General features: G+C 40.0%; 1 protein-coding gene across 3 annotated transcripts in view; it reads right to left on the bottom strand.

The window, feature by feature from the left end:
• KIAA1549 (KIAA1549 ortholog) overlaps positions 1-25,312 on the bottom strand; it is a 166,192-nt gene that overhangs the window by 12,239 nt on the left and 128,641 nt on the right. For all 3 annotated transcript variants that reach the window (XM_017804797.1, XM_017804799.1, XM_017804798.1), the window contains exons 11-17: positions 17,708-17,910; positions 13,027-13,148; positions 7,503-7,708; positions 5,537-5,760; positions 4,241-4,385; positions 2,357-2,590; positions 1,350-1,402 (exon numbers count right to left, since the gene is read on the bottom strand). In XM_017804797.1, the coding sequence (XP_017660286.1) occupies positions 1,350-1,402; positions 2,357-2,590; positions 4,241-4,385; positions 5,537-5,760; positions 7,503-7,708; positions 13,027-13,148; positions 17,708-17,910 (1,187 nt within the window). The remainder of the gene's footprint in view (positions 1-1,349; positions 1,403-2,356; positions 2,591-4,240; positions 4,386-5,536; positions 5,761-7,502; positions 7,709-13,026; positions 13,149-17,707; positions 17,911-25,312) is intronic.

Below are 25,312 nucleotides of genomic sequence, written 5' to 3'. Positions count from 1 at the left end.
CTTTCTATTTTAATGAAAATTTAAAGGAACGCTTTCTGTTAAGGTCAACGACCTTGCAGATTGTTAACTTAATCTGTCTGCACTGGCAAAGGCAGTATTTAAACTTTTAATCATGATGCAATTAATTTGTGACTTACATAAATTCAGAGTGCCTGTGTCAAAAGGTGATAAATTTTTAAACAGAAAATATGTTGCAAAACCACTATCCTGCTCAGGTGTACTAATATGGGCTACAGCACTTTCATGGTTAATTTATCACATTTTCCCTGAATGTGTAACAGGCCGACAAAGAGCAAATCCTCAATAACAAACCACTGGTTATGCTTTGTATTGGCAGTCTCAAAGCTCATAATGTTCAAGGTAACCTAAATTACCAAAAATACACCACATGTCATACTGTGTTCCACTTCATGTACACTCACACTGAAACTGCCACCTCCAGACAAGACCTAGGTAAGAAAACATGCTTGGAAACTCCTCCTTTTCTATTTGGCCCTTTCAAAATCAGGTTGCAGAACAACAAATAAAGTTCTTCATATCCATTTTACCATCAAGTTTCCAAGGCAGTGAATACTTCAGGTGAATTCTAATGAATGCCATGGATACCAGCAGGGTTTCATCTCATATGGTGAGCCGTAAGAAGGTAATGAGAGAGCAGCAAAAGGCCACCATTTCACCACCCTGGTTGCAGCGGCTTAGAAAGGGTGAGACAAGTCTGAACACAGTGGGTACCATGACTCAAGGTTCACCTTGACACGTAGACAAAACACAGACGCCAAGTGGGAAATTAGCAGTCACCTGGACAACCATTTTCTTCTCTTTACACAATTCTCCCATAGCAAGGGCAGGAGAAGATGGAAAAATTGTTCTTTCCCTGATTTTATAATAATAGGCCTGCCAGACAGGCTTTTTCTATGAGGGTCACTGTGCTCTGTCATTTGTTCTCAACTTGGTTAAAAATAGAATGAATCTGTTAGTCATATGAAAGCTTTTGCGAGTGAGTGTTGCCCTGAGGATACAGAAACAAGATGAAAGTCAGAGCATTGGGAGAATTACATGCATCTGAGTAACAGTTTCAGGCTCTCAAAAAGCTGAAACTCAGTGGTTTACTGAATATTTGGAAGGATATCTCTATAGCCAAGGGGCTAGAAACACATTTCTTTTAAACACATTCCATACCACACGCATATGTCATTCATGCTACATAAATAAATTACAAAGACTGGATCTGGACTCTTGTTACTTCTCATTTATACAGTATTTTGCATAATAATATGCCAGTGACAGTAAGAAATCTGGAATAATTGCAAGGAAAATAATAAATTATAATTTTATCAGTGAAAAGCTACCTTGGTAGGAGACCTGGTGCTGTTGGCGGAGTCATTCCAAATTCCATATATCTCTGTCAGAAGAATGAAAAAAAAAAAAACCAAATTAAAATCGAAATGCATACCCTGGGAAGCCCACTGTCAGCCTTTTAAGAGGTGAATGGCAGAGATCTCTAGGCCTGTATGTGTGACTTGATGGCAGCCATAAGAGCTCGGTTATACACACACAGAAGCACAAGAAGATCTGGGAATCACTGCGACAGCAGGCTACTCTCTAATGCAAGTCTTAACTTAAAAACCGCCCAGAAACGCCTTCTCTCATGTGCAGAAGATCAAGGGCTGCTCCAATGTCTGCTTAGCTGAAAACTTTCAGCAAACCAAGCTTTGCATTTGGAAATCTCATTAGACCTCATGCAGCAGAGAGACCACAGGGCTCAGACTCAAGAGAACTCGAGATGACCTAAAGGATTATCCGTGTGTTTCAGTACTCCATTAAATGCAAAACGTCATACACAGAAATACTGCTTCCCTATCCCTCACCTTTTGAAAGCATTTGGATATCCTGTTGAAAAACATGACCCAAGTCAAATGTTTCCTTTTTTCGTTGTCAAGTTACCACATATATTTAAAACAAATCAAGTTTTACTCTTAGACATGGCAAGACTGATCGGTGCAAGATCCTAACTGAGAAGAACAGAAAAGTTATCCTAAAGGAGAACTCATATATTTTCTTGTGGTTGAGATGGGAAAAGAATCCAAATAGCTTAAAAGCAAATTCAACATCTTGTGATGGTCCTTTCTGAATTCTCCTGGTTCCAGGAACTGTCCCACATTTGTGGCAAGTCCTGACAGCAAGGGCACAGTAACAGTGACCGTGGCTCAACCGGTGCTAACTACCTGCCCAGAAAAGCCCTTTAACTTGCATCACTCACATTAAATGGGTTGTTTACTGCCTTAGTTGGACCATAAGGTGATCCCCACTGGGGGCATGTGGTTCCCCTCCCTGCTCGAGCAGGAGTGTTGTTTACCGGCTGTCCTGCAGAGACCCCGGGCGGTGCCACAGCCGTGGAATTGGCAGCTTGGCTGCTGGGAGCCACCAGCGCAAAGGCGTCATCCAGCAGCGAGTGCATGGTCTGCCGAGCCTCTTCAATGGACGGCTGCGGGGGCACGTACTGCGACACCGGGTGGGAGGGCAAGCCAGGGAACTTCCCCAGATCGGCTGAAGATGATGTCTGAGGTTCAGGAGGCAAGTCTGGATCAGACTGGAGGAAACAGAAAGAAGGTGAAGGGCAGCTAGGGAAGGGAAGATTTAACAGCCAGCTTCCAAGCCCCTGTGAGCCTTAAGTCTGAGCAACATTGTCTTTGCCAGAACCACAACGGGACAAATGGCACAAGTGCTGGTGCTGGACAACACCTGCCCCTTACCCTTCTCAATTCTGCATGCATATATGCATGCACATACATAACACCAGCTGTTCAAATACTTCATTCAGTGTGATCTGAAAGACATTGATCTCAGATAAGGCAGCAGAGCTTTGTGCAGGAGTTACTCAGCTATAGAAATCTTGTGGTTTGCAAGCACGTAGTGAAATCACGCACTTCTCCACCCAGAAAAAGACAATCAGCTCCATCTATATCTTTGACTTCTTTGCAGCTTTTGCAGTTCCAAGAAATTAATTCAGTCTTTAGCATATAACTGACCACATCAGCAATAACATTAAACAATTATTACCTCCTAGAAAAACACACAAAGGAAGCTGTTAAAGATCTAAGTGGTTACCTGCATGGAACTTGAACTTGGGTGCATCACCTGAATGGGATTCATGTAAGTGCTTCATAGCAGCAATGCCTGAGGCATGCATCATAATTACTACCTGGGATCTTACCACATGGGCTTATTGTTCATCAGCAAGAGGAAATTAAAAGAGCTTTGCAGCAGCAGACTTATTATCAAAGCTCATTCTTACCACTGCATACAGACTGCAAAATCAGTTGTCAAGAGGCACAAGCCTCTACTTTATTCGGAACTTAGCATTCTGAGCACTGTCTCGCTACAGATGCCAAAGGGGCTGAGCCTGCTGTGTGACATGTCTTAATTAAACAGCTTCAGATGATAATTCATTCTGCTGCAGCATGACATTAAAATCATCACACTCATGTTTGAAGGCAGAAGGAAACTGCAGAAATCGACATTGTAGTCACCTGACTGCAAATGCAGCTAATGGTGAAATTCTTAAAATCTTTAAACCATCTTTCAAGATGAAAACTGTCCAGGGGTTTCCAATATTAGCATTAGGCTTAGTGAAGTCTGCTTAGAAGTGGTTAAAGATGCCTAAATACAGTTTGTGACATGGATATGATTGAACAGAAGTATTCTCCAGAGTCTGCTTTTTTTAGACAGGAAACAAAATTAATTTTCAAGACATTGCATTAGAATTGTTTCAAGCTACTGTAGTACAAAGACATGTTTCTTTTTCATTAATAATTAATTCCCACATTTTAAAGATGAGAAAATTTCTCACAAAATGAACTGAGTCTTCCATTCTGTGAGAGCAAAGGGTGAAATTTTCTGTAACATATGAATATATAACATCCAGCAAATTGGACTAGAGTGAAACTATGTTCAAGATATTATGGAACATGCCAAGCACACTTTCATGTGCATAACCCAGTGGAATTAATGCAAACAAGGCTTTGCTTCTTGGCTTCTAATATCAAGGAATACTTGGCAGAATTTTACTGCTTAATAGTGACAGACTGTCAATTAAATCTTTATTTCACTTTGATTTACATGCTAACTACACGTGACTGAAACTAGCCATATAGACCATAGTCAGAAGGCCAAAACCCTCCCAGTGTCACAACCATCATTATGATTACCAGAACATTCCTGCCATCACAGACATACATACAATATATGCAGAATTATTGACTCCTGGAGGCCTTTTGTATGTCCCATCACTGTCAGTTGTGATTAACCTGTCCTTTTCGGCATCAATCGGACTCCCATTTATCTGATGTCGCCGGCGCTGTTTGGGAGAACGTTTTGCACGAGAACTTAAGGGGAAGAAAAGAAAAAGCAGAGAGAGAGAGAGAGAGAGAGAGAAAGGTAATCACATTTCTTTTTGCAATTTTTATTCTCATCCCACTCAAGCTTGAACTCCTCTGTCCATTTCCTCCAAGTCATCCTTGCCTCAGTCCTGTTTCTCTTTCCTTTCCCAGTTTTTCATGCCAGTTCCATTAGGTAGCCTCAAATCTCTCTCCTCGAGCTCTCCTAACAACACTCTCCTTGGCAACTCTCCAAAATGTCCCATTTCTCCCTCAAATTCTTTCTAGTGTCACCTCCCTTCTTTTTTCATCTGTCAAAGTTGCCTGTGCTCCAGTTCCCTCTGCCAATGCTTCTCCAGGTCTCCCAGACCAATGACACATCTGCAGTAGCAGAACAGACCACACTGCCAAGGCGGCTTTGTGCTTGGCACATTGGGTTTAACCCCACCAGGAAAACCAGCTGAGGAACACACACAGCTGGAGAAAAGCTACTTTCTATCAGTGCAGAACCAGTCACAGGGTACTAGCGCTCCAGAAACAAAGTGCTGGTGTTCATAAGCCCTAAACAGAAGCCAGGGAAAACTTTCTCTGAAAATACAAGGCCAGGAAGGCAGATCTGTGAGGCTGACAAATGTGCCTCATAATCTTTTATGTATTCCCTGTGGGTAATCTCACTGATTTGTGAATTTGCCTTTAACATTCAAAATCTTCATGCTTTTTAGGTTGTTCAAGGTTTTTCTTATTTTGCTTATTTTCCCCTCCCTTTATAAAAATATTATTACTTGCAGGTTATGTTTTCTATGTATCTTTTTTAGTGCTGATATTGTAATTTTGATCCCTCTACACCACACAAGAATTATTCAAACAAATGGCTGAGCAAATACTAAATTGTTTTAAGACAGTTTCTATGCATTTGGGCTTATTTATCAAGAATTCATTGCTCAGAACTTGTTAAAGAATAATGTGAAAACAAAACATACTGGTATATAGTGAAATAAATCAAAATGCTTAGAACAATCCAATCCTTCTCACCTAGATAACTCAAATTCAACCAGTGATCAAAATGATTTTAAGCTCTGAAAGTTAAGAAGTACAGTTTTGATGTACTTTGGGCGCTGACTCTAAAAGAAAATTGCTCTTTCCATCTCTGAAATCCATACCTCTTCCTGGGCTCTATGAAGACTGTAGGCACACTGCCTCCAGGGTCCAAGATCTTGTCAATCTGCATCTGTGCCTTGCGATATATTCTGTGCTGTTCTTTGGAGTCAACCACCACCACATCGTCCACCACTGGAAATTCATAGTGCCCTTTACGCTTGGCGCGAAGGCGAATCTTATTGCGGTGATGCTCAATCTCAGATTTATGCCTCAGGGCTGTCTGTATCTTAAAGGAAGAAGGGGGGGGGGGGAAGAAAAAGAACCGCGTTTTTCACTTGGATATTTTGCAAACTGGATTTTGCTGCTCTTCCACAACGCTCTCCTCCCCACCTCTCTGTCTGCCTCTCCCTCCTTCACCCCCCTCCCTCCCCCAAATCTCTGAAGGACTAAAATAAGTCACACAATTAACAAACACACTTTCTTTCTCGGGTATTTTTCAGTATCCTCATTGTCTCCCCAGGTAGATGTACTATTATACACAACACGACTGCCAGCACAGCAGGTGCAATTAGGAGGTGGCAGTTTGTTAACAAAAGGCGGGAGGAACACAAAAAACTCCTGCTGTCTGCCAGAAGTGACACTGCTCTGAAAAAATAAGACTAACCAGACTGTAGTTAGCTTTGCTTGTCCAACAGAGATACATTTGATCAATAATGATGAAATCTGTCACCCACTCCCTTTAATGACCTTCATCACCTATGAAGCAAGAACTTAAGGAGCTAACTGAGCTCATAACTCAGTGCCTCTGCTGAGCATGAGAAGCCACCATAAGCTATGCAGGAATGTAGCAGCAACAGAAGGGCCCAGGTCCCTGGATGAACATTTCACTATCAGCTCTACATCTTATTGCACGCTGAGGTTTCATGCCTCTCTCCCACCCTTTTTCAAATTTCCTGCAGTGCATCTCATTATCTGGGAAAAGCTATCGTAACACCCCATTTTCTAAGTCCTGGCCCAACATTCACTGAAATCATTCTTATCACTGGAAAACACTTAAGCACCAGATCAGGCAGCAACAATTGCTCTTGCCTGTGCTGGACTAGTCCTGGAATACATCTGCATCAGCAAATTAAAAAGCAAATAAAAATTGATTTTTGTGTATTCTTTCATGAAAATCCCTGAAAAGCATATAATGGACACAAGTCAGACTTACTATTTACATTTATAGTTAGAATTATGTGTCTTCTGCCCATATAATGAGATTTCTTTTCTGTGGCTCCTCTTGCCTGTGTATCCTAGATAGATGTGTTTACCTCTCTTCCACAGGGTACTCAGAAACACAGAATCTTAAAGTTAAGTTACAGGTTGCAGTAATCTTCCACTCTGAATTACGAGAAGGTGTCATCTTATACTCAATACAAAACCAAGATGCTGGTATGTGGTAGTGTCAGGCAATGTATCACTTTTATAGTGCACCACCTTTCCTCCTCATGCCCCAGTCATGCTTATATTCTGCTTACAGTAATGTGAGGCCTCAGAGAAAGCAGGAAGTTTCTGTATGTTTACTGTCAGATAAACACATTAGAAGTTGAAAGCAATGAATGTGCTGCAAACTCACACCCCAGAATATTTTGAGGTAAGTTCTTTGTATAATCCACATCCTGAGTTGCTGAAAATTCAAGTGAATAATGTAAAATGAAAACCAAGGTGGGCCACGTGTTCCAATTCTCACACATTAATTAACACAACTCTAATTAAATCATGTCCTGATGAATAGCAAAAGGATGCTGACATGAGGTATCCCAACCATCAAATTTGCTCCTCTCCCATTGTTTAATTTTTGGTTTAGATACCTCTTAAAAACAGGTCAGATTCTTCCTCTGGACTGAAACAGGATTATTCCTGTAACTTGTCACGATTTAACTCCTCAGGAACTAACGAGGAACTCCTGATAACAAGAAACTGGATACTTTTCACTTCTCTCTTGGCTGGGCATACAGTCCTCCAAAAACATTCAAAGCACTTTACCTCTTTATTAATTTTGTTGGTCTCTGCCACTCGATCAGAAAGCACTGAGTTCTGAACTGGAGGTGCTGCCATCGGTTGCATAGCAATCAGCTGGATCTTGCTTGGGACCCGTCTGCTGGCATCTGAGGAGCGAGACATCCTGTCCACATGTTCAAAGATGGAGGCTGAGGAGTGCTGCTCATTTCCACTGCTGGTCTGAGGGGGTCCTAAATCACCAGAACCAACAGAGAGTAAAGCAGGACTGCCAGGGTTATCTCAGTCACATTTTAAGCTCTACAGATGCTGTGCTACAAGACTATGCCATGTTTTCCATCTGTGTTTAATTTGCCCTACAGGCCTTCCAGCTGATTCACATTTAGTGTACAACAAGTTTACCCCGTGGTTTGCAAATGATAAACATTTTTCCATTATATTTCCAGAAGGTGAGCTGTCATTCTTTATTTCTGTAAATCAAGCTCTTGGCATTTGCAAACCCCCAAAATCTCAATCTACTTTACTTCATAAAAAGCTGTTCAAGTACATACTGCTAATGGTTCCTCTTATCAATACTTAAGGAGATGCAAATTGCTCAAATAGAGGTTCAAAGAGCCATGAAAGATGTCTCAATGCAAAATGTATTTCTTAAGTGATAGGAGTGATATAGGAACTAAACAAAAAACCCTCTTAGAAGTCCACACAAACCACAAAGAATTTTATGAACGGTTTACTGAATAAAGCTTTTAAAGCAGTCTTTTTCTCTGTGACAGGATAAATAGTTCAGATTGTAATAAGCAAGCTGCACAAATATTGCCTTGTAATTTGTTGAAAAGGTTAAACCAACTCAAATACGGTCAGCAAACGACAGAAACTAATATGCATGGAAGTTGCAGCCCAGGTCCTGCCAACAGTTAATCACTTCAATAGAAACAGGTCATCTCTTTCAAAAGACTTGAAATCTGTAGGATCACCCCAATGCTTTGCAGTTAAGCACAGATTTGATTATTTTTTTCAAGCTAGACCTAAACCAGGAACTGTTACGCAGATGAGGCTTGCAAAAGCTGTTCAAAGCTTGCAAAGGAACCTTTTGTCTTGTCCACATGGTAAAGCCACAAATTTTCAAACTGCTTTTCACCATGAAATACAAGCCGTGAGAAGGAACACAGCAGTGTGGAGGGACATAATCCCACATCCTTGCACAGACAATAAGGGTTCTTAAGATTCAAATCAGGAGGTAAATCTCACTTGATTGTGATACAGAATCAGTTGTTCCTCAACACTATCGAACTACAACAGACAAAAGCAGGAAAATAAAATAGTGACTGCTCTGATCCATTTGCAACATGTGCTGATAACGCAGGATAGGGTTCAGAAGAGGAGTGAATGCTATCTTCTGTAGAAGATCACAGTAGATTACTTGCTCCTTTGCTTCCCTCTTCTAGCACAAAAAGGGAGCAGGAGAAGGAAGGAATGGTACACTTTATTGTATTCACAGCACATTACTTTTGGGCTGGAAAGCAATCCGGCCACAAATTGAGCAAAATTCTTATTCTTCATATTTCTCAAAGCTGATCAATGGATTGTCAAATGTACCCATTTATAAATGGTATTCACATTTATAAATGTGACTTTTCTGTATGTGTCATTAAAAAGAAGGTAAACAGTTCCTTTCAAGACCTCTGTGTCCCAAATGTTTTGCAAGACACCGAGACTAAATGAAATACATCCATCTCTCTTCTATAGCTATTTATATCATCTTTACCATTTGTCATCTTTAAAGCCCAATCTTCATGCATTTCTCAGAAGTGTGCGAGCATTGCCTCTCACAGAGAGGGGCACAAGATATATTAAGTAGTTAGTGTGAATCCCTCAGAGCAATTGTGTAGTCAATAGAAATCTGACCTTCTGCATCCATCTTTCCCATTTTCCCCACCACACATTAGTAATTTTTTTCCAACCTTTTCACTCTAACAGCCATTCTCAAGCTCACTGACCTCCAACATAAAATTTTAAGGTTATTTTCATATTACTTGGTTAGCAAGGTCCAACATATTCAATTACACTAAGCATTCACTCTGACTCTTTATAATTTCATCCATAACCTCCCATTTTACACACACAAACAAGTGCTTGGCAGAGGCCTCTTAGCCGAAACAGGCTTACACTCATTTTGTAAAACTGTCCAAAAGTCCCACTGACAAATTTTGGTAAGGCTCTACAGTAACACTGTATGTAACTCCCTTTTGCAGAAAAGATACACATACATACAAAACCCTCATAAGCTGCATCTGACCTTTAAATCTCCTGTGTGTGCATACACTGAATGTGTCTATAAATACAAAGTACAGTAAAGCAGATAAAGTCAGGAACTGCACAGCACTGTATACATATAGCAAAACAAGAAATGGTTTCTAACTCAACACATAAATAAGCAAAAAGTTTTGACAGAGAGAATAATTCCTCATTTCGAAGTTTTTATATTACACTACTGTCCATGCTTAGAAAATCTTCCTTATAAAGCTATCAGATGGCACTACATGAAAGAAAATTTGATCTCAGACTAGTCACCTGAGGCTAAAAAATAATGGAGAGGAATTAATACCCCAATACTGGGCAGAACACATTTAAGCAAGTAGTCCATATAGGTCACATGTCAGGATCAATGTTCATCACTGTTCCCTGAGTTGTACTACTAATTGAATTGAAATGTCAGGGAGATTAATTGCTCTGCAGGAAGCTACGATTTCATATGAAAACCAATACAGTCAAAGACAGAGGAAGCTTACTGCTTCCTGCACCCTCTTGAAATAAAAACAAGAGACATGGCAACCAAAAGGCATAAGGCCTCATCCAAAATCAGATTAAGTCAATGGGATTCTTCCTCTGATCCACTGGTATCTGAATCAGCCAGAGTATGCAGTTTCAGATACATTTCATACCGTTTCTTTGTATTCCAGTGGGTTATGTCCCTAGGATGCAGCTGATGACTCATTAAACCCAACAACGGAATGCATCATAACCATTCTATCCATCCTTCTCTACCATTGTAAGATGGACACTGCTGTCAGAGGACACAGTCCTTATTTTATCATTAGATATGTTATGTATTATTAAAGACAGTGTCAGCTTTCCCCTGCCCTGTGTTTGCTATGTCTCAATCCTGGCCAGGAAAACACTAGTTCAGGAGAAAATATTTTATGCTTTTTTGCAGGTAGCTTGTGTTTGCCTTGGGTTTCCAGTAAAGAAATTAACTTCTAACAATACCTCTAACTTGCTTATACAAAGCTAGTTTCAGGACCAGCAGCTGCCTTAGTTTTGCTTCTTTCACAGTCATGTTTCCCTCAATAATTTGAAAAAATTGGGAGGAAATTAGAAAAATGTGCCAGATGACTATAATTTGTGTCACTGAGATTTTTTTTTATAGTTCAACAGCTCAAAAGCAATTTTGGTTTTTTAGACTCAGAAGACAAACCCTGCTATCCTTAAGATATAATAGCAGCTACCCCAGCACCTCTATTCATATTTGTAATCAACTACCAGCTCTGGTTACTTACCCACTCTGTTTGCTCCTGACAACATAAAGGAAAAAGAAGAGACAACACAGTAATTAAGACAAATAATTCAGCTGAAATGGCAACTGGAAAAAAACCACAGCAGTAAGATGATTGCATTTACTTTTGAATGAAATTCATGAACTTGGATCAAACTGCCAAGCCTCAGCTGCACAAAAAGGGAGCTGAATCTCCCAATTTAACAGAGAGCTCTCTCCAGACAGTGCCTGCAATTCTGAATGCTAAAAATAGTCCCTATGATTACCAAACTAGAGGCACTAAATGCTGCAAAAATAGTGCATTTGATCCAGTAAGCACACAATGAGTAGAAAGGACAAAATTTACACAGTATCCTTACCACCTTTATCAGGTAATTCAGATGCAGCAACACCTAACATTTCTACACCGAATCAAAATGCTAAACCTTAAAGTTTTAAGCCAGACAGAAAATGAAGAGACAAAAATGTAGTTCCCAGGTAAGAAGAAATGGGAGAACACTAAATCAGAGCAATGGAATTGAAGTCAGATAGGTTGGAGCAACTCAAACCACTCTGAGTTCTGTCATAGCATAATTGTTTTCCTATACGTTTTCACTTGGGCATGATTTCTGGTCCTTAGAGCAAACCTAAGGCACTGAAAACATGTAGCATCAAGATAGTATCTTCCTTTGTAAATTCTGTAAAGTATATACAGCATATGCTGTCTGCTGAATTATTAGAAAGTTTAACTTTTTAGTCACATCAGCAGATCCTGTGCTTTGTTTTCTTACCCATTCATTACCTAGGAAAGCCTGATCCATCAACCCTTGCTCTTCCAGGAGTAGTCCACATTACGAAAGTTTAAGAATCACACATCATTTAAGCTGCTGTTTAGCCACCCAAAAGCTAGCTGTTTATATAATAAACTATCTTACATAGTCCTCATCTCTGCAACATAAAGAAAAACTGAATGTCTGTTGTCTGCTATGACCTTAATTTCACTGGCACTGCATTCCTCAGAAGTCATCTTTACATCTCAGTTGGTATTTCCCAGATGGTGTGGAAAAACATTCAATATACCAAAGAGACTGCTCACAATGTGGTCAATATTTTCGTCTTCTCCTAATTTTCTGTTGCCATCAAGGCCATGTGTATTAAAAACTGATGAGGATATCACAAACTCCTTTACCAGACAGTCAGAGTTTGCTCTAGGAAGACTACTGTGATTTAAGGCAAAGATCTGGTAGCTAAAACCACAAACAAGGAACAAGCCATCTATACCAAAAGGTTCTCACAAAAAACACATGTTTGTGTAGGTACAGTTAACCACACACTTTTAAACCGGAAAAGAATTTAAAAGAATGTTTTAGTTAAAAAATGAAAGTGCATTTTCACTGTTTTATCAACTTTTCAATGAGAAAAGAAATATATTTTAGGGTACCTCCAAGACAAATGGCATTTTAACTGGAAGGAAGATGGTTCTTTACAAAAAAATACCACTGTTATTAACATATTAGCACTGGATTTTCATCTTTTGAAAATGCAATCATGCAGGCATTTTGATGACTGAATTAGAACTTATTTGTAAAATTTTTCCCTCTCTGATCTCTTTTTTTTTTAATCTCACTTTTTCAAAGTTACAGTTAAAGACACACACCCACGCAGTATCAAGTCCTGCTGTGACCTCTACTGCCCAAGTAACTGTCTGCAATTCCGGTACCACGAGCCACAATTAGGCCTAAATGGAAAGAGTTCTGTCGGGGGTGTGTGCGGGACAAAAGGAGGGAAGATCCATTCCTGCTAAGCCATTAGTTTCAAAGGCTTGCTGGAATGAAAGGAATGTGTAGCTCTTCAGTTTCACCAGAAAAAAAGTAAATCAAAAAGGAAAGGATTTTCTGTGACAAAATCCAGAAAAATCAACAACCAAGGATGAATTTACGAAAGCTACAGCACCACAGTAACTCTTCAACCTGAGTAAAGCTCTGCTAGTGCACACGAGGAAAAAAAAAAGTAACAAACCCTTCTTCACTGCTCTGCGTGGTTTGCCCTCGTTTGCAGTCGATGGTCTTGCAGTTTCCTCTCCAGTCTCTCTCCCGCTGGATTGTTCACTGGCTGTGGAGTCAGCATCTGATGGCGAAATTCTGCCACGAACAAAACAATATTTGCAAGTCTGCAAAGGGGCACAATTCTCACACTCAAAGAATCCTGCACTAAAATATCTTGGAAAGACTGCTAAACTTTTCCTCTGTTTTTAAGTAAATTCTTAATACATTATCATAGCCAGATATTCATTGCCATGATGTCATTGCGTGCGAAAACTGACTGCAACAGGATTCACATGTGACAATATTATTATGTAATCTTTCCTTTAAAATACACTACAAGAAAAAACCCCTCTGCATTCATAAGAAACAGTTTATTCTTCAGACAGAAGATAATTATATTAGGAATAAAAAACTCATATAGGTAACCAGTGTAACATTCAGCCTTGCTAACTTGGTGTTGTCTTGCCAACAATACAAGACCACATGAGTATTCTCCTGACCAGTCAAATGTAGGGCTATTCAAAAATGCTTCTTTTATGTATTTATCCCATGCAGTCATGAGATTCTTCAAAAGCATTTTTTACCTAAAAATTACAATCTCAGTGTTCATAGCTTTTGTGGGAGATACAGAAAAATAAAAAAATACTTCAACTGTAAAATTATTCAGATGGCAGTATAAAAATAAAAAAAACATAGGGCACACACTACTGCCTAGCTGACACCAAAGCCTGTATTTTCATATGGGATCAGCCTTTGTGACAGCGTCTCTAGTGACCATTTTGTCTTATGAACATTCATATTCTATTCTGGCAGGGAGTTAACCACTGAAAGTGTGCACATGTCTGTGCATTAACTTCATTAGTGCAGGATTTGCTTGGGCTAGATGGATATCTGAAATAGTTACTGAAGCTCTTGGCTAAACATCAACCTGCCTAGAGCCCACAGACTAAGATAACTATCTCCAGCCTGACAAGTCCATTGCAAGTTAAATCTACTCCTTGCAGCAGGCAATGCTCCAGCTCCAAATTGACTTCCTTATTTTTCCTCACAGAACAATGCACTGATCTGCAGGATCATAATACTAATGTCAAATCCCAATTAAAAAAAAAATTGCAGGGAAAAGAGGATAAATGGTCCTCAGTGAGCTTACAGACCTGCATCATTGCATCTTTTTCTAAGGTGGAAGGTGTGCAGAGCTATCATCTCCATCACCTTTGCCTTGGTTCAGCAGAGTATAAGGCTGGAGTTCTTTCCAGATTTCCCACCAACTTTGTTTCACCTCATTGTGCTTTGCGTTCCTTCATACTCTTTCCTCAGTCTATCTAAATGATCATTAAGTTACAGGAACATAAACAGTGCTGAATCAACATCAGTCATTCCTTAAAAATGCTGAGGAATATGTAGTTGTATCCTCTCAAGCCAAAACAATGGGTCCAATTCTCAGCTGAAGCCCAGAGATGCTGTGCTTTCTGAATTCAGCTGCTCTTGTTTGTTGTTTTTCACAGATACAGAACATGTACTCACATCACCACTATATTTCCTGGCATCCAACATACAATCCTGAATTGCGCTGTGATGAATTGAGTTCTGTATTTCCTCACAAAACAGCAACCAGCTAAACCCAACATAACACAGTATGATATCATTTCATATTTCAACTTCTGCCTCAGGGAATAAATGTTTTAAATCGCAAGCTGACATGGGCATGTCAGCATGGTAGGGAGATGACGGTAACATCTCCATAGTTAAGCCTAAAGGAAGATTTGTTCTTAAGGGAGTATGAGGGAGAAGAGGGAAATTCTCTTTTGAACTACAAGTTAGTCACTCATCTCTGTGCCTAGCAAAACCATGGAGCAGACCCTCCTGGAAACTATGCTAAGGCACATGAAAAATAAGGAGGGACTTGGTGACAGCCAACATGGCTTCACTAAGAGCAAATCATGTGTGACACATTTTGAGACCTTCTACAATGGGGTCATGGCACTGGTGGATAAGGGAAGAACAACTGACATCTACCTGGACCTGTGCAAAGCATTTGACACTGTCCCACATGACATCCTTGTCCCTAAATTCGAGATACGTGGATGTGACAAATAGAAAATTTGGTGAGTAAGAAATTGACTGGATGGTCACACTCGAAGAGTTGTGGTCAATGGCTCAATGTCCAAGTGGAGAGCAGTGACAAGTGCCATTCCTCAGGGGTCAATACTGGCATTGGTGCTGTGTAACAACTTTGTCAGCGATACAGACAGTGGGATCAAGTGCATCCTCAGCAAGTTCTCTAACAACACCAAGCTCTGTGGTGTGGTCAACACACTGGAGGGAAGGGATGCCATCCAGAGGGACCCTGACAGGCTTGAGAAGTGGGGACATGTGAAACTCATTAAGTTCAACAAGGTCAAGTGCAAGGTCCTGCACCTGGTTCAGGGCAATCCCAAGCAAAAACACAGGCTGAGAGGAGAATGGGTTGAGAGCAGCTCTGAGGAAAAGAACTTGGGGCTATTGGTGGATGAGAAGCTCAACATGAGCCAGTCATGTGCACTTGCAGCCTAGAGAGCCAAATGTATCCTGGGCTGCATTAAAAGCAGGTTGAGGGAGGGGATTCTGCCCTTCTACTCCACTCTCGTGAGACTCCACCTGGAGTACTGCATCCAGCTCTAGGGCCCAATATCAGGACGACATGGACCTGTTGGAGTGAGTCCAGAGGACAGTCATGAAGATGATCAGAGGGATGGAGCATCTCTGCTATGAGGAAAGGTTTAAAGAGTTACAGCTGCTGAGCCTGGACTAGAGAAGGGTCGAGGGAGATCTTATCACAGCCTTCCAGTACCTGAAGGAAGCCTACAAGAGAGCTGGAGAGGGACTTTTTAAAGGGCATGTAGTGCTAGGACAAGGGGGAATGGCTTTAAACTGAAATAGGGTAGTTTTAGACTAGATATTAGAAAGAAATTCTTTACTGTGGGGGTGGTGAGACATGGAACAGGTTGCCTAGAGAATCTGTGGATGCCACATCCCTGCAAGTGTTTAAGTCCAGGTTGGATGGGGCTCTGAGCAACCTGGTCTAGTGAAAGGTGTCCCTGCTCGTGGCACGGGGGTTGGAACAAGATGATCTTTAAGGTTCCTTCCAACCCAAACCATTCTATGATTTGACACTTAATTAGATGCTATTAAAAAAAATCTTTATTCCAAATTTGATCAATGATTCACTATTATCTTCGGGGGAATCATTAAAATGTTTGCTTCTGAAATTTGTCCTGCTTAATTCTCTGAATTATTCTAGATGAAATATAGTAACAACCTCAAATTTAAACTTATATCTTATGCTGATGTGCATATAAATATAGATATCTTCCCTTTCCCAAGGTATCATCTCTGTCTTAGGCCACTATTGAACTTTTTAAAAGAAACACAGAAACACTCATCCTTCTGATTTATATTACTTTGTTTTAATTTATGTAAGCTACACCAGAACGAGTTAGCTCATTTTTCTTCTATTATTTTCCAATTTTGCCCACATTCCACTGTACCACTGGTAGTCCACTACTTACAAGGTCTATAGGGAGTTAGGAAGACAGGCTTAGCATCTGGAAAGGGGGAAACTGAGCTTTATGAAGCCCACATGGGGAAGATGAAGTAAGGATCTTAAGACAACTGGGGCTTTAGAGAAAGCACAGAAGGCTGAACAGAGGAGCAAGCTGTGTCACAGAGATCTACAGCTCAGTTAGAATCACCATTAGTTTCCTTCTAAGCTCATTCAACTCTGCCCTTGATTGATTGCTTTTTTTTTTTCTCCCACCATGAAGCATCATGTAGGTATAAGCACAGGGGATGCAGAGCTGGAGACAGGAGTGCACATATGAGAGTGAGGGAGAGGAAGAAGAATTACTGGAAAGTGGAGCACAGAGGAGCTCAACTCCTCAGAGTTCCATTTTTTCCCTCAGCTTTTACCTTCCTACTTCTCTTTTTTTTTGTGCACAGATCCTTCTTTACTGTGTAGCTTTGTTACAGCAGGTATCCCACACAGTTCTTTCCAGCAAAACACGCTTGATTATTGGAAAACGTTAGGAAATTTGTGCTGAGGTTAACAGACATTTCTCCACTTGCACAGCTGAAAATTATCACTGCTTTTTCTGACTAAGGCTGGCTTGCTATGAGAGTAACCAGATTATCCTAAGTAAAAACATTCATGCATCTTCCCTGAATTTTGGAGATATAGTTTATTATTGGAAATCCCAACTCTTCATACATGTGTTGGTCACTATTAACGTTATTGAAACACGTTACTATTTGTCAATGGCTTTCATTTGGTTTTAATCACCCATTGTCTTAGTAGCTAGAGATCACATCAAAGAGATTGCACTGGAAAACATACACTTGATGTTTCTAGTAAAGCAATGACTTGACTCCAGTCAACTCAGCAGTGTCTTAAATACTGCTCTTAGCTGGGTATGTTCCCTTTAAGAGAAAAATGAACACTAAATTCTCACAATCTTGTACGAATGAGTAGTGAGGTATAACTGACAGCTCACTAGAAAACACAAAGTTTCAGAGCTCTGGAACAGTTATTTCCACTGAAATTGCCCTAAAAATACTATAATCACTAGCCATTAATAAACTGTTGTCTACTACAATTTGTTTTATCTCTGTGAACTGACCTCCCTCTGTGTCGAACAGTCTTTGAAGGCTTTGTGGAAGTCTTGGATTTGGGGCTGGGCACATCTCCATTTTCAGACGGGGTAGTATCCTTAATAGGTCCTGGTAAAGGAGCTGGCTCGTGGATAATCAGGATATCATCTTTATTGTGCTGGCCCAGATGCTGCTTAGCAAAATCAAAGCCTTTCACACTGGGGGCTTGTAGCTGTGAGAAAAGAACAAAGACAAAAGACAGGAACTGTGAGTGACAATGAGTACAAAGGCTTTGGCTCAGATCTACAAACAGTGGCCACTAGGAGGATGGTTAGGCTATGGTAGTCTCAGGAATGAACATGAGAGCTGCCGGGAAAAGAAAAACTCTCCACAATTCTGTCATCTTACATATGATACACAGTTTAAAACTCCAAATCAGTAAACCAAGTTAAAAAATAGCCTTCTGATGCTGCTACATATTTTTTTTGCAGCTATTTCTTCAGATTTCATCACTGTGTGAGAAGCTTTTTGTGTACTTGTGAGTGCAAAGCACAGTACACCTGTGTACTGACTGAAACAGTTGCCAGTGCCAGGTCATCTTTTCATTTCTTCCAGTCAAAATGGATGAAAGATTTAAAATAATTTGAATAATGTCACTGTTGATCTTTCTCATTTTGAGCTCCCCAAATCTGCAGAAGTGTGGAAGTGCTTGTACAAACATCTAGTTCATCTGATGAAAGATTAACATTCTGCAGATCTGAGTTATACAGCAGCCTGGTAATTACTTTTTCAGTCAGCATGGATTCCTCCAGGAAAGAACTGAAAAGCTAGCTCTTAGGAATTTCATACTGAATAGACAGAAGAATATATAAAAAACTTTGGAATTTAGAGAAATTATCCTAGAGATCTTATTGAAGGATTATGGATTCAATGCACATCTTGCTTGAGAAAGACACAGACTTGGGCCTTCTATTTTCTTAACTGTATTTATAAAAAAAGCTAATCTCACCTTGTCAATGACTTGATTCAGACTTAATTTAATCAAGACTCCAATTTTCGAGTGCTCTGCTGATTTTTTGGGGCTTTGGAGTAGTTAGAAATTCTGAAGAACTAATTAAGAGAAAGTTTTTCTTCAAATCCCACTCACTTTTACATAGTTTGAAAGCAGAAAGAAACGCTGACAACTCGAGTTTTCAAAGTGCGTGCACGCATCCCCACAGCACACGCACAAACCCCTACGTGTGTGTTCCTAGAGCTGATTTCCTGCAAAGTGAAGCACGTGCTGGAGTGTGTGTATGGGTGCGTCGGGTTCCAGATGTTTAAATGAACCCCCTTTCATAAAGCTTGGCATGCCAGCATAACTAACTGCAAACAGACTCGTCTGATATCATGCCAAAGATAAGCTTGCCTAAGGAATATTCTGAAACAATCTCTTCAAAATATTTTCTCAGTAAGCAAACATCTTCCAAATGGTTCTTAGAAAGGGTGATGCAGTCGAGCAAACCGTATTTAAACCAGTAGATGGCAATAAAAGCTCTTCTGAAAAATCCAGCAGTGCTCTGAATGGCTGAGGGTTTGGAGTTCATTTCTCACAAAATGAGTAAGCTTATTATTTGAACAGATCTGGATGTCTTCCACTACACTCCATTTGTCTTGGGCTTTACAACAGTCCCTTGAATTCAGCATTATGGGTGATTCAGTTATTGAATTTATGCAAATGACTGCAACCACTGATTCAAAAAGGCACTGTGGAGCTTCAGCAGGTGAAGGTATAAATGTGTCTCCATTTTTTGTCATTGCCACCTAGTGAAGCCTTCCTAAAATTTGCCCCCCTTCAGACATTAAACATTTGTCTTCAGGATCTTGCTTACTTAAAAAAAAAAAGCCTCCAAAAAACACCGCCCCCCAAAATACTTCTGAGGAAGAACTTTTCACCTCCTCTGTGAATTATCATGCCAGCTTGCAGCACTCTGATTACTGAAACTTCTCTTGGTTACCCCACCTCCTCTGTTTGACCCCATCTGTTTTTACGTTACGTCTATTCTCTTTGAAGATATTCCTGGATGTGACACTCTTCCTTTGAACCCTTTAGTGGCTTCCTTTCTTCTAACACTCCCCCTTTTACACTCCCCCCTCCTGTCCACACAGCCCTGCTGCTGATCCCTGATGATCACTTCCTCTATTTTACTACATTCCACTCTGTTGCCTCCAGCCCCCTTAGCTCCAAAGATTATGAGAGTCTTCACCATGTGCTGCTCACAATTCTTCCACAAAAAATTCTGGTGGTGCTCTAGCCTTTCCTAAGCACCCACGACTCGACCTGCAAAGTTACTACCACTTTTTGAATAGTGTGATGGGTGGGGTGGGCAAGGACAACCGAAGAGACAAACATGGTAGTAATATTGGAATTACTTGTATGGTTTTACTAAGATTGCTGCATGTCTGAAGCATGCATTTCAACCCATCTTTGAGTTACTCCAGCATACTGAGTTTGTAAACATGTTGGGGAATAAAGCAACATACAAAAATAAAAATTTTGAATCTTTTAACTTTAAATAGTCTTATTCCTAGCTGCAGACTAGCACAACCTTTCATGTAAGCACAGTTACAGGAACAGATATATTTATGTGTACATGTACATACACCACAGCATATGTATGAACAAATGTTTATCTGCAGACAGACTACACAGAAGCCGAATTAAAAGGCTGATAGTATTGCAAAGACTGACACTCACACTGTAAGAAATGGCAGTTATCTGAACAATCACAACTGGATCCTCTCACGCACAGGTGTTGCAAGAGTCTTGAGTTTCAAAATCATAAATTCAGTTCTTCCACAGGAACCCTCTTGCTCTCTCCCACCCTGCTGCACCCTTGGCATAGACTAATAGCCTTCTGCTATTAGTCAAAGTTGGGCAGAACGTAAGAATGTTATTTGCAGAACCAGGATATCGACCTCCTTTCATGCAGAAGCTGGCAAACACATAGTGAAAGGAGGAGGGGATGCAGGATGAGAAAGGATGTATTCTTTCATGCACCTTTGCAGCTAGGGTGGCTGAGACTTTGCCAGTGGCTTTTATGGACACTTGCTGGCAACAGAGGACTTGCCAGTCTCAGTTATTACCACCCCAGGCACCAAGGTGCAGCCTGGTAAACTCCTCATCTAGTCTTACTCTTCCTTGCCAGGCAGAACTATTCTCTCTACCCCAATCTTTTCCCCCTCCTTCTCTCCCTCTGCCTGCCAGCTGTCCATTCCAGTTTACACCATCCAAGAACCTTAGGCTCAATGCTTCTTATGCTTTGAATACAATCTCAGTGTACAGCAACAGAGAAAAAACCCTCTCAGCTTTTGGTACAGCTCTACAGACCTTATATGCACAGAACAGGTGTAATCCTAAGAGAATTTAACTGGTAAATCTTTAATAAGTCTCTGTCAACCCCAAGCAAACAATCTCCTAAAGGTTTAAAACTGAAGTCAGAAATGGGCAGTTCCCCACAGAATCAGCAAAAGAATTTCCCTCACACAAAACAACCTTCTTTCCTTCTCCATCCTGTACCCCCTAAGGCTGAGAATATGCATTAGAGCTTCTCCAAGACAACTTTTAAAATTTGGACAGAGCACTTTATTTTCTTTTATCCTTGTTCTTCTTTGAAAACCAAACTCTTTTTATCATCTTAAAAAAAAAAAGTTTCAGTATGAAACTGATCCTCGAATGGAAAAATTTGGTCTGAATGATTCAAGTCTTGCAAAGTTCTGTACAACCACATAACAACATTTCTAGGTATTTCCTGCTGAAAAAATGTAAGTTGGCACTACCAACTCCAGACAATATAAGAACAGTATGAGAGACTGTATGCATGTACGTAGATAAGTGTTTGAGCACATGAATGAAAAAAGTGATAGAAAAATGTGACAGTACACACATATAAAACATTATACATGACTGAATATGAAAAAAATAGTCCTCGACTAAAAAACTGATAAAATCACTTATCAAAAATAATATCTATGATTTGAAAAACAGAAATACTAATAGGATTACTACTGCGGAAACAATGCTGACAGAGTGCTACCTTGTTGTCTTAAAGAAACAATCTACACTTCTGATATCTCTCCCTGTAGACCATGGCAACATTATGACTTTTAACTGAGAACTGATACTAGCCAAAATCCACATTTTCAGTGAAAAGCGTCTGAAGGACACTGAAACACAACTGTGCTTTCTGCAAGCCTAGATGGTCAGATCACCGAGACTCAGTGAAATGAACAGTGTTATTACAGACTGAAGATGTTTACTGCATTTTCTTATCAATTTTGTGTGCCACCTGCCGCATTCTTTCTTTTCTTTATATCAACTTATGTAAGAGTAACAGATTGTATTACCTCTGCTCATCTTGGGACCGGTAGTCAGAATACCATGTGTGGATCAGTCATCTAGTGCTCATAAATTAATCACCACCAAGAAAAGAATGCAGTGTCTTTTTAAGAGCACAAGTTGTACTGATACTGTTACCTGCTCTGGTGATGAAAATGAGCATCTTTTCATCAGCCTCAATTGCCTTTACCCAAGACTACACAAAACCAGTCTTGGCAAAGATTCCTTGTTGTAAATGTAAGTTGTTAGAGGTTTTCATTTATCTTTATATATTTGTGAAAGGGAAAAGATAAACTACTCTGAAGTTTACCACCAAAATGAACATATCTAAATTACTGCATTCATAAGGAATTATGTTATTATACAAATGCAGAACCTGTGAAATCTAAGAAGAAGATGATTTCAAATTGGTAAGTCAAGACAGTGTTTTAATTCTATTGTTACATACTGAATGAAAAAAGAAACCCAACAACCAAACCAGTATTTGAAGCTCAATTCACAGAGAAGTCAAATAATTTTTGTAGAAGCCTACAAAATCTGTGCACCTCAGTCAAGACTTATTCTATAAAAGCAGATAATAATTTTAGTGCTGTTCAAGTCACAGAAATACAAAATGGTTGCCAATATATTGTTTTGCTAGATGCAGAGACACACAAGGAATGTCAACAGCCTGTTTTCTCAAGAAAGCAAATACTGCATATTCAGGTCAGTGAATAATTTCAGCAGAAAGCAGAAGGGAAGAAATACACTTACTGAATATTCTCCCTGTAGTTCCTGCAAGCAGCATTTGAATTTGGACATAATATGAAGAATAATGTATTAAGACAATTTTCTATTGACTTTATACCATGATCTTGCCCTGTTCCTTGTAGACCCAGATGCATCGAGCAGAGGCTGCTAAAATAGATTTCTTAGGAAACAAAGGAGCTAAGCATGTACTTTACTGTTGGCACATAACCCATGAACAGGATAGGAATCCCTGTAAGTCCTGCTGACTTATGACCTTAGTATCATTATAGGACATGGAATGTTACAGGATGAAGCTTTACAGAAAAAAAAAATGTTTTCAAGTTTACTAGCTTAAACACAGCAAAATAATGAAAATCACTGTTCTTAAAATTAATGTGGGTTGAAGATGTAAGTCAGTGTGATTTAGGATAGCTTGAACCTATTTAACGTTGCCAGCTGTGCTCACACCACCAAACCCTTCTCCATCTTCCCAGGGCACCATAGCATGGGGTAGTGTGAATTCACTGCATTACTCTCACAATGCATCAGAAAGTACAATTATTCGCAGCTGCTCGTGTGCTTGGTAGCATCCTTCTAATTTTAACTCTTTTTTTCACCAGGTGTCTATCTATCCCATCCAAAAAGTCACCTACATCTTTCTCCCACAAGAATCATTCATCCCTATTGTTTGCAGTCGCTGGTCCATGAGATATTTAAAACACCTACCAATAAATAAGAATTTAGAAGTATTGAGGCATGTTCACCTTTCATGGTCTCCTTTTCCTATTCAGCTTTATTCTTCTATTATCGTTCCTACATATCCTTCCTTATGTACCTAAGTATAACCTCTGTATTTTTGTTTGCATCACTCTCCTTCAACAGAAACCCCTTTGTGATCACAGCCAGGGACTGCCTGTAAAGTATGCATACAAATTATACATGTGATTCAGTAACAATAATGCATATCAGAATTAAATACTCAAAAAACCTTTTTTCATGGGAAAAGCATATTAGAAGATCACACAGGTGAGTTGCAACTCCATAGCCACCCCCAAAATACTAGAAAAAAAAGACTCATTTGTATATCTCAAGGTCTTTTCATGTACTGTCTCTTTTGTGAAATGGGATATGATGTAACCCATTTGTGCCATAAACACAAACTCCTTCCTAGCATACTAAAAAAACCCCACTAAGTACCATTGACAAATGTGCAGAGGGGTCCTTTCGCTGCTGCTGGTTTAGGAAAAACTTCTAAGGACCAAACCCAAAAAAGTCTCTAATTTAAACACCTTCACTTGATAATGGTGTACGTACGTAAAAAGAAGTGCATGTGCAATGGCAGGTCACTGTGCTAAGCCTTAGGTGGGACACCATCCTGTGACAGCAGTTACAGCCTGTGCCCTCTGTGGCAAGCCCCATCTCAAACAGAAGGAGGATTTTGAGTTCTGAGGGCCAAAAAAGAGGTTGCATGTACAAAATGCTGCCCATTTTCTTATCTTGGACCAAGTACCTCCTATACAAATTACGTCTCACAATTTGTCATCACAACAGCACTTCAGTCAACTGTCACCATTTCTGGGAACAGGTAAAGCAGCTGAGCAAACATGTCCTTGTGGAGAAGGAATATGCTTATAGTTTCTCAGGCTTCTCCCATCAAGTTTGGAAAAAGTAGCACATTGTATAGACAGCACTGGCATGGAAAACCAGAATAAGCTCGTGTACAGCCTCTGGTCCTCCGTCCCTCCTCGGAAAAGGTAAAACTGTGTGTTACTGCTTACCACCAAACAAACAGTAACTGAAGCAGGAATCCCACAAAAAATACCACCTCAGGAATTTTGCTGCTGGAGTAGGATTAAAAACAAATAAAGAAACTCCCAAACTTACAAAACTTTATAAAGCCTGAAATTCTCAAGACACCTGTTCTTCTTAAGACAGATTCTTCTCACGGATTTTCATCATCCCTCTTCTTCTCCTTTGTGCATTTCTTCCTGCCACACTAATATTACCATGACAGCTCAGTAAATTTCACAAAATACAAGAGGGATCATGTTGTTGAAAGCCCATAACTCCGAGTACATATATGCCCACAGGCTGCTGAGATAACTGCTCTAACAGGCAGAATTTTGTTTCTGAATCACACAGAGTTTTAGCTTTCCTTCTCAGACAGAAATGCCGCTGGGTGGATACTATCTTAATCATGGTTTGGTGAGGTTCCTTTGCACACTGGTTGGAAGGAAGTGTCAGGATTAAGTTAGAAAAAGACTGGCAACTTTGCAGGATAGACAGGTCACTGCTGTGCCTCAGTTTCAGTAGTCTTTTGTCCATAAGTTATGTTAAACAATTACTCCTCTAAGGCCATGTATGCAACTCCAACCCCAACTGCAACCTCTAAGAAAGGTAGCCCAACACAAAAAATGAAAAAATTAAGGGAATTCTTTTCTAAACTTGCAAAGCAAAAGAATGAATTCATAACATGGTTCTTACCATCTGCACAGAGCATATTTACAACAGTCCAGAAACACATCCT

The sequence above is a fragment of the Lepidothrix coronata genome, unplaced genomic scaffold (genome assembly GCF_001604755.1).
Source record: "Lepidothrix coronata isolate B3197 unplaced genomic scaffold, Lepidothrix_coronata-1.0 Scaffold10, whole genome shotgun sequence".
Lineage (NCBI taxonomy): Eukaryota > Metazoa > Chordata > Aves > Passeriformes > Pipridae > Lepidothrix > Lepidothrix coronata.
This window is presented reverse-complemented; position numbering and strand designations above follow the sequence as displayed.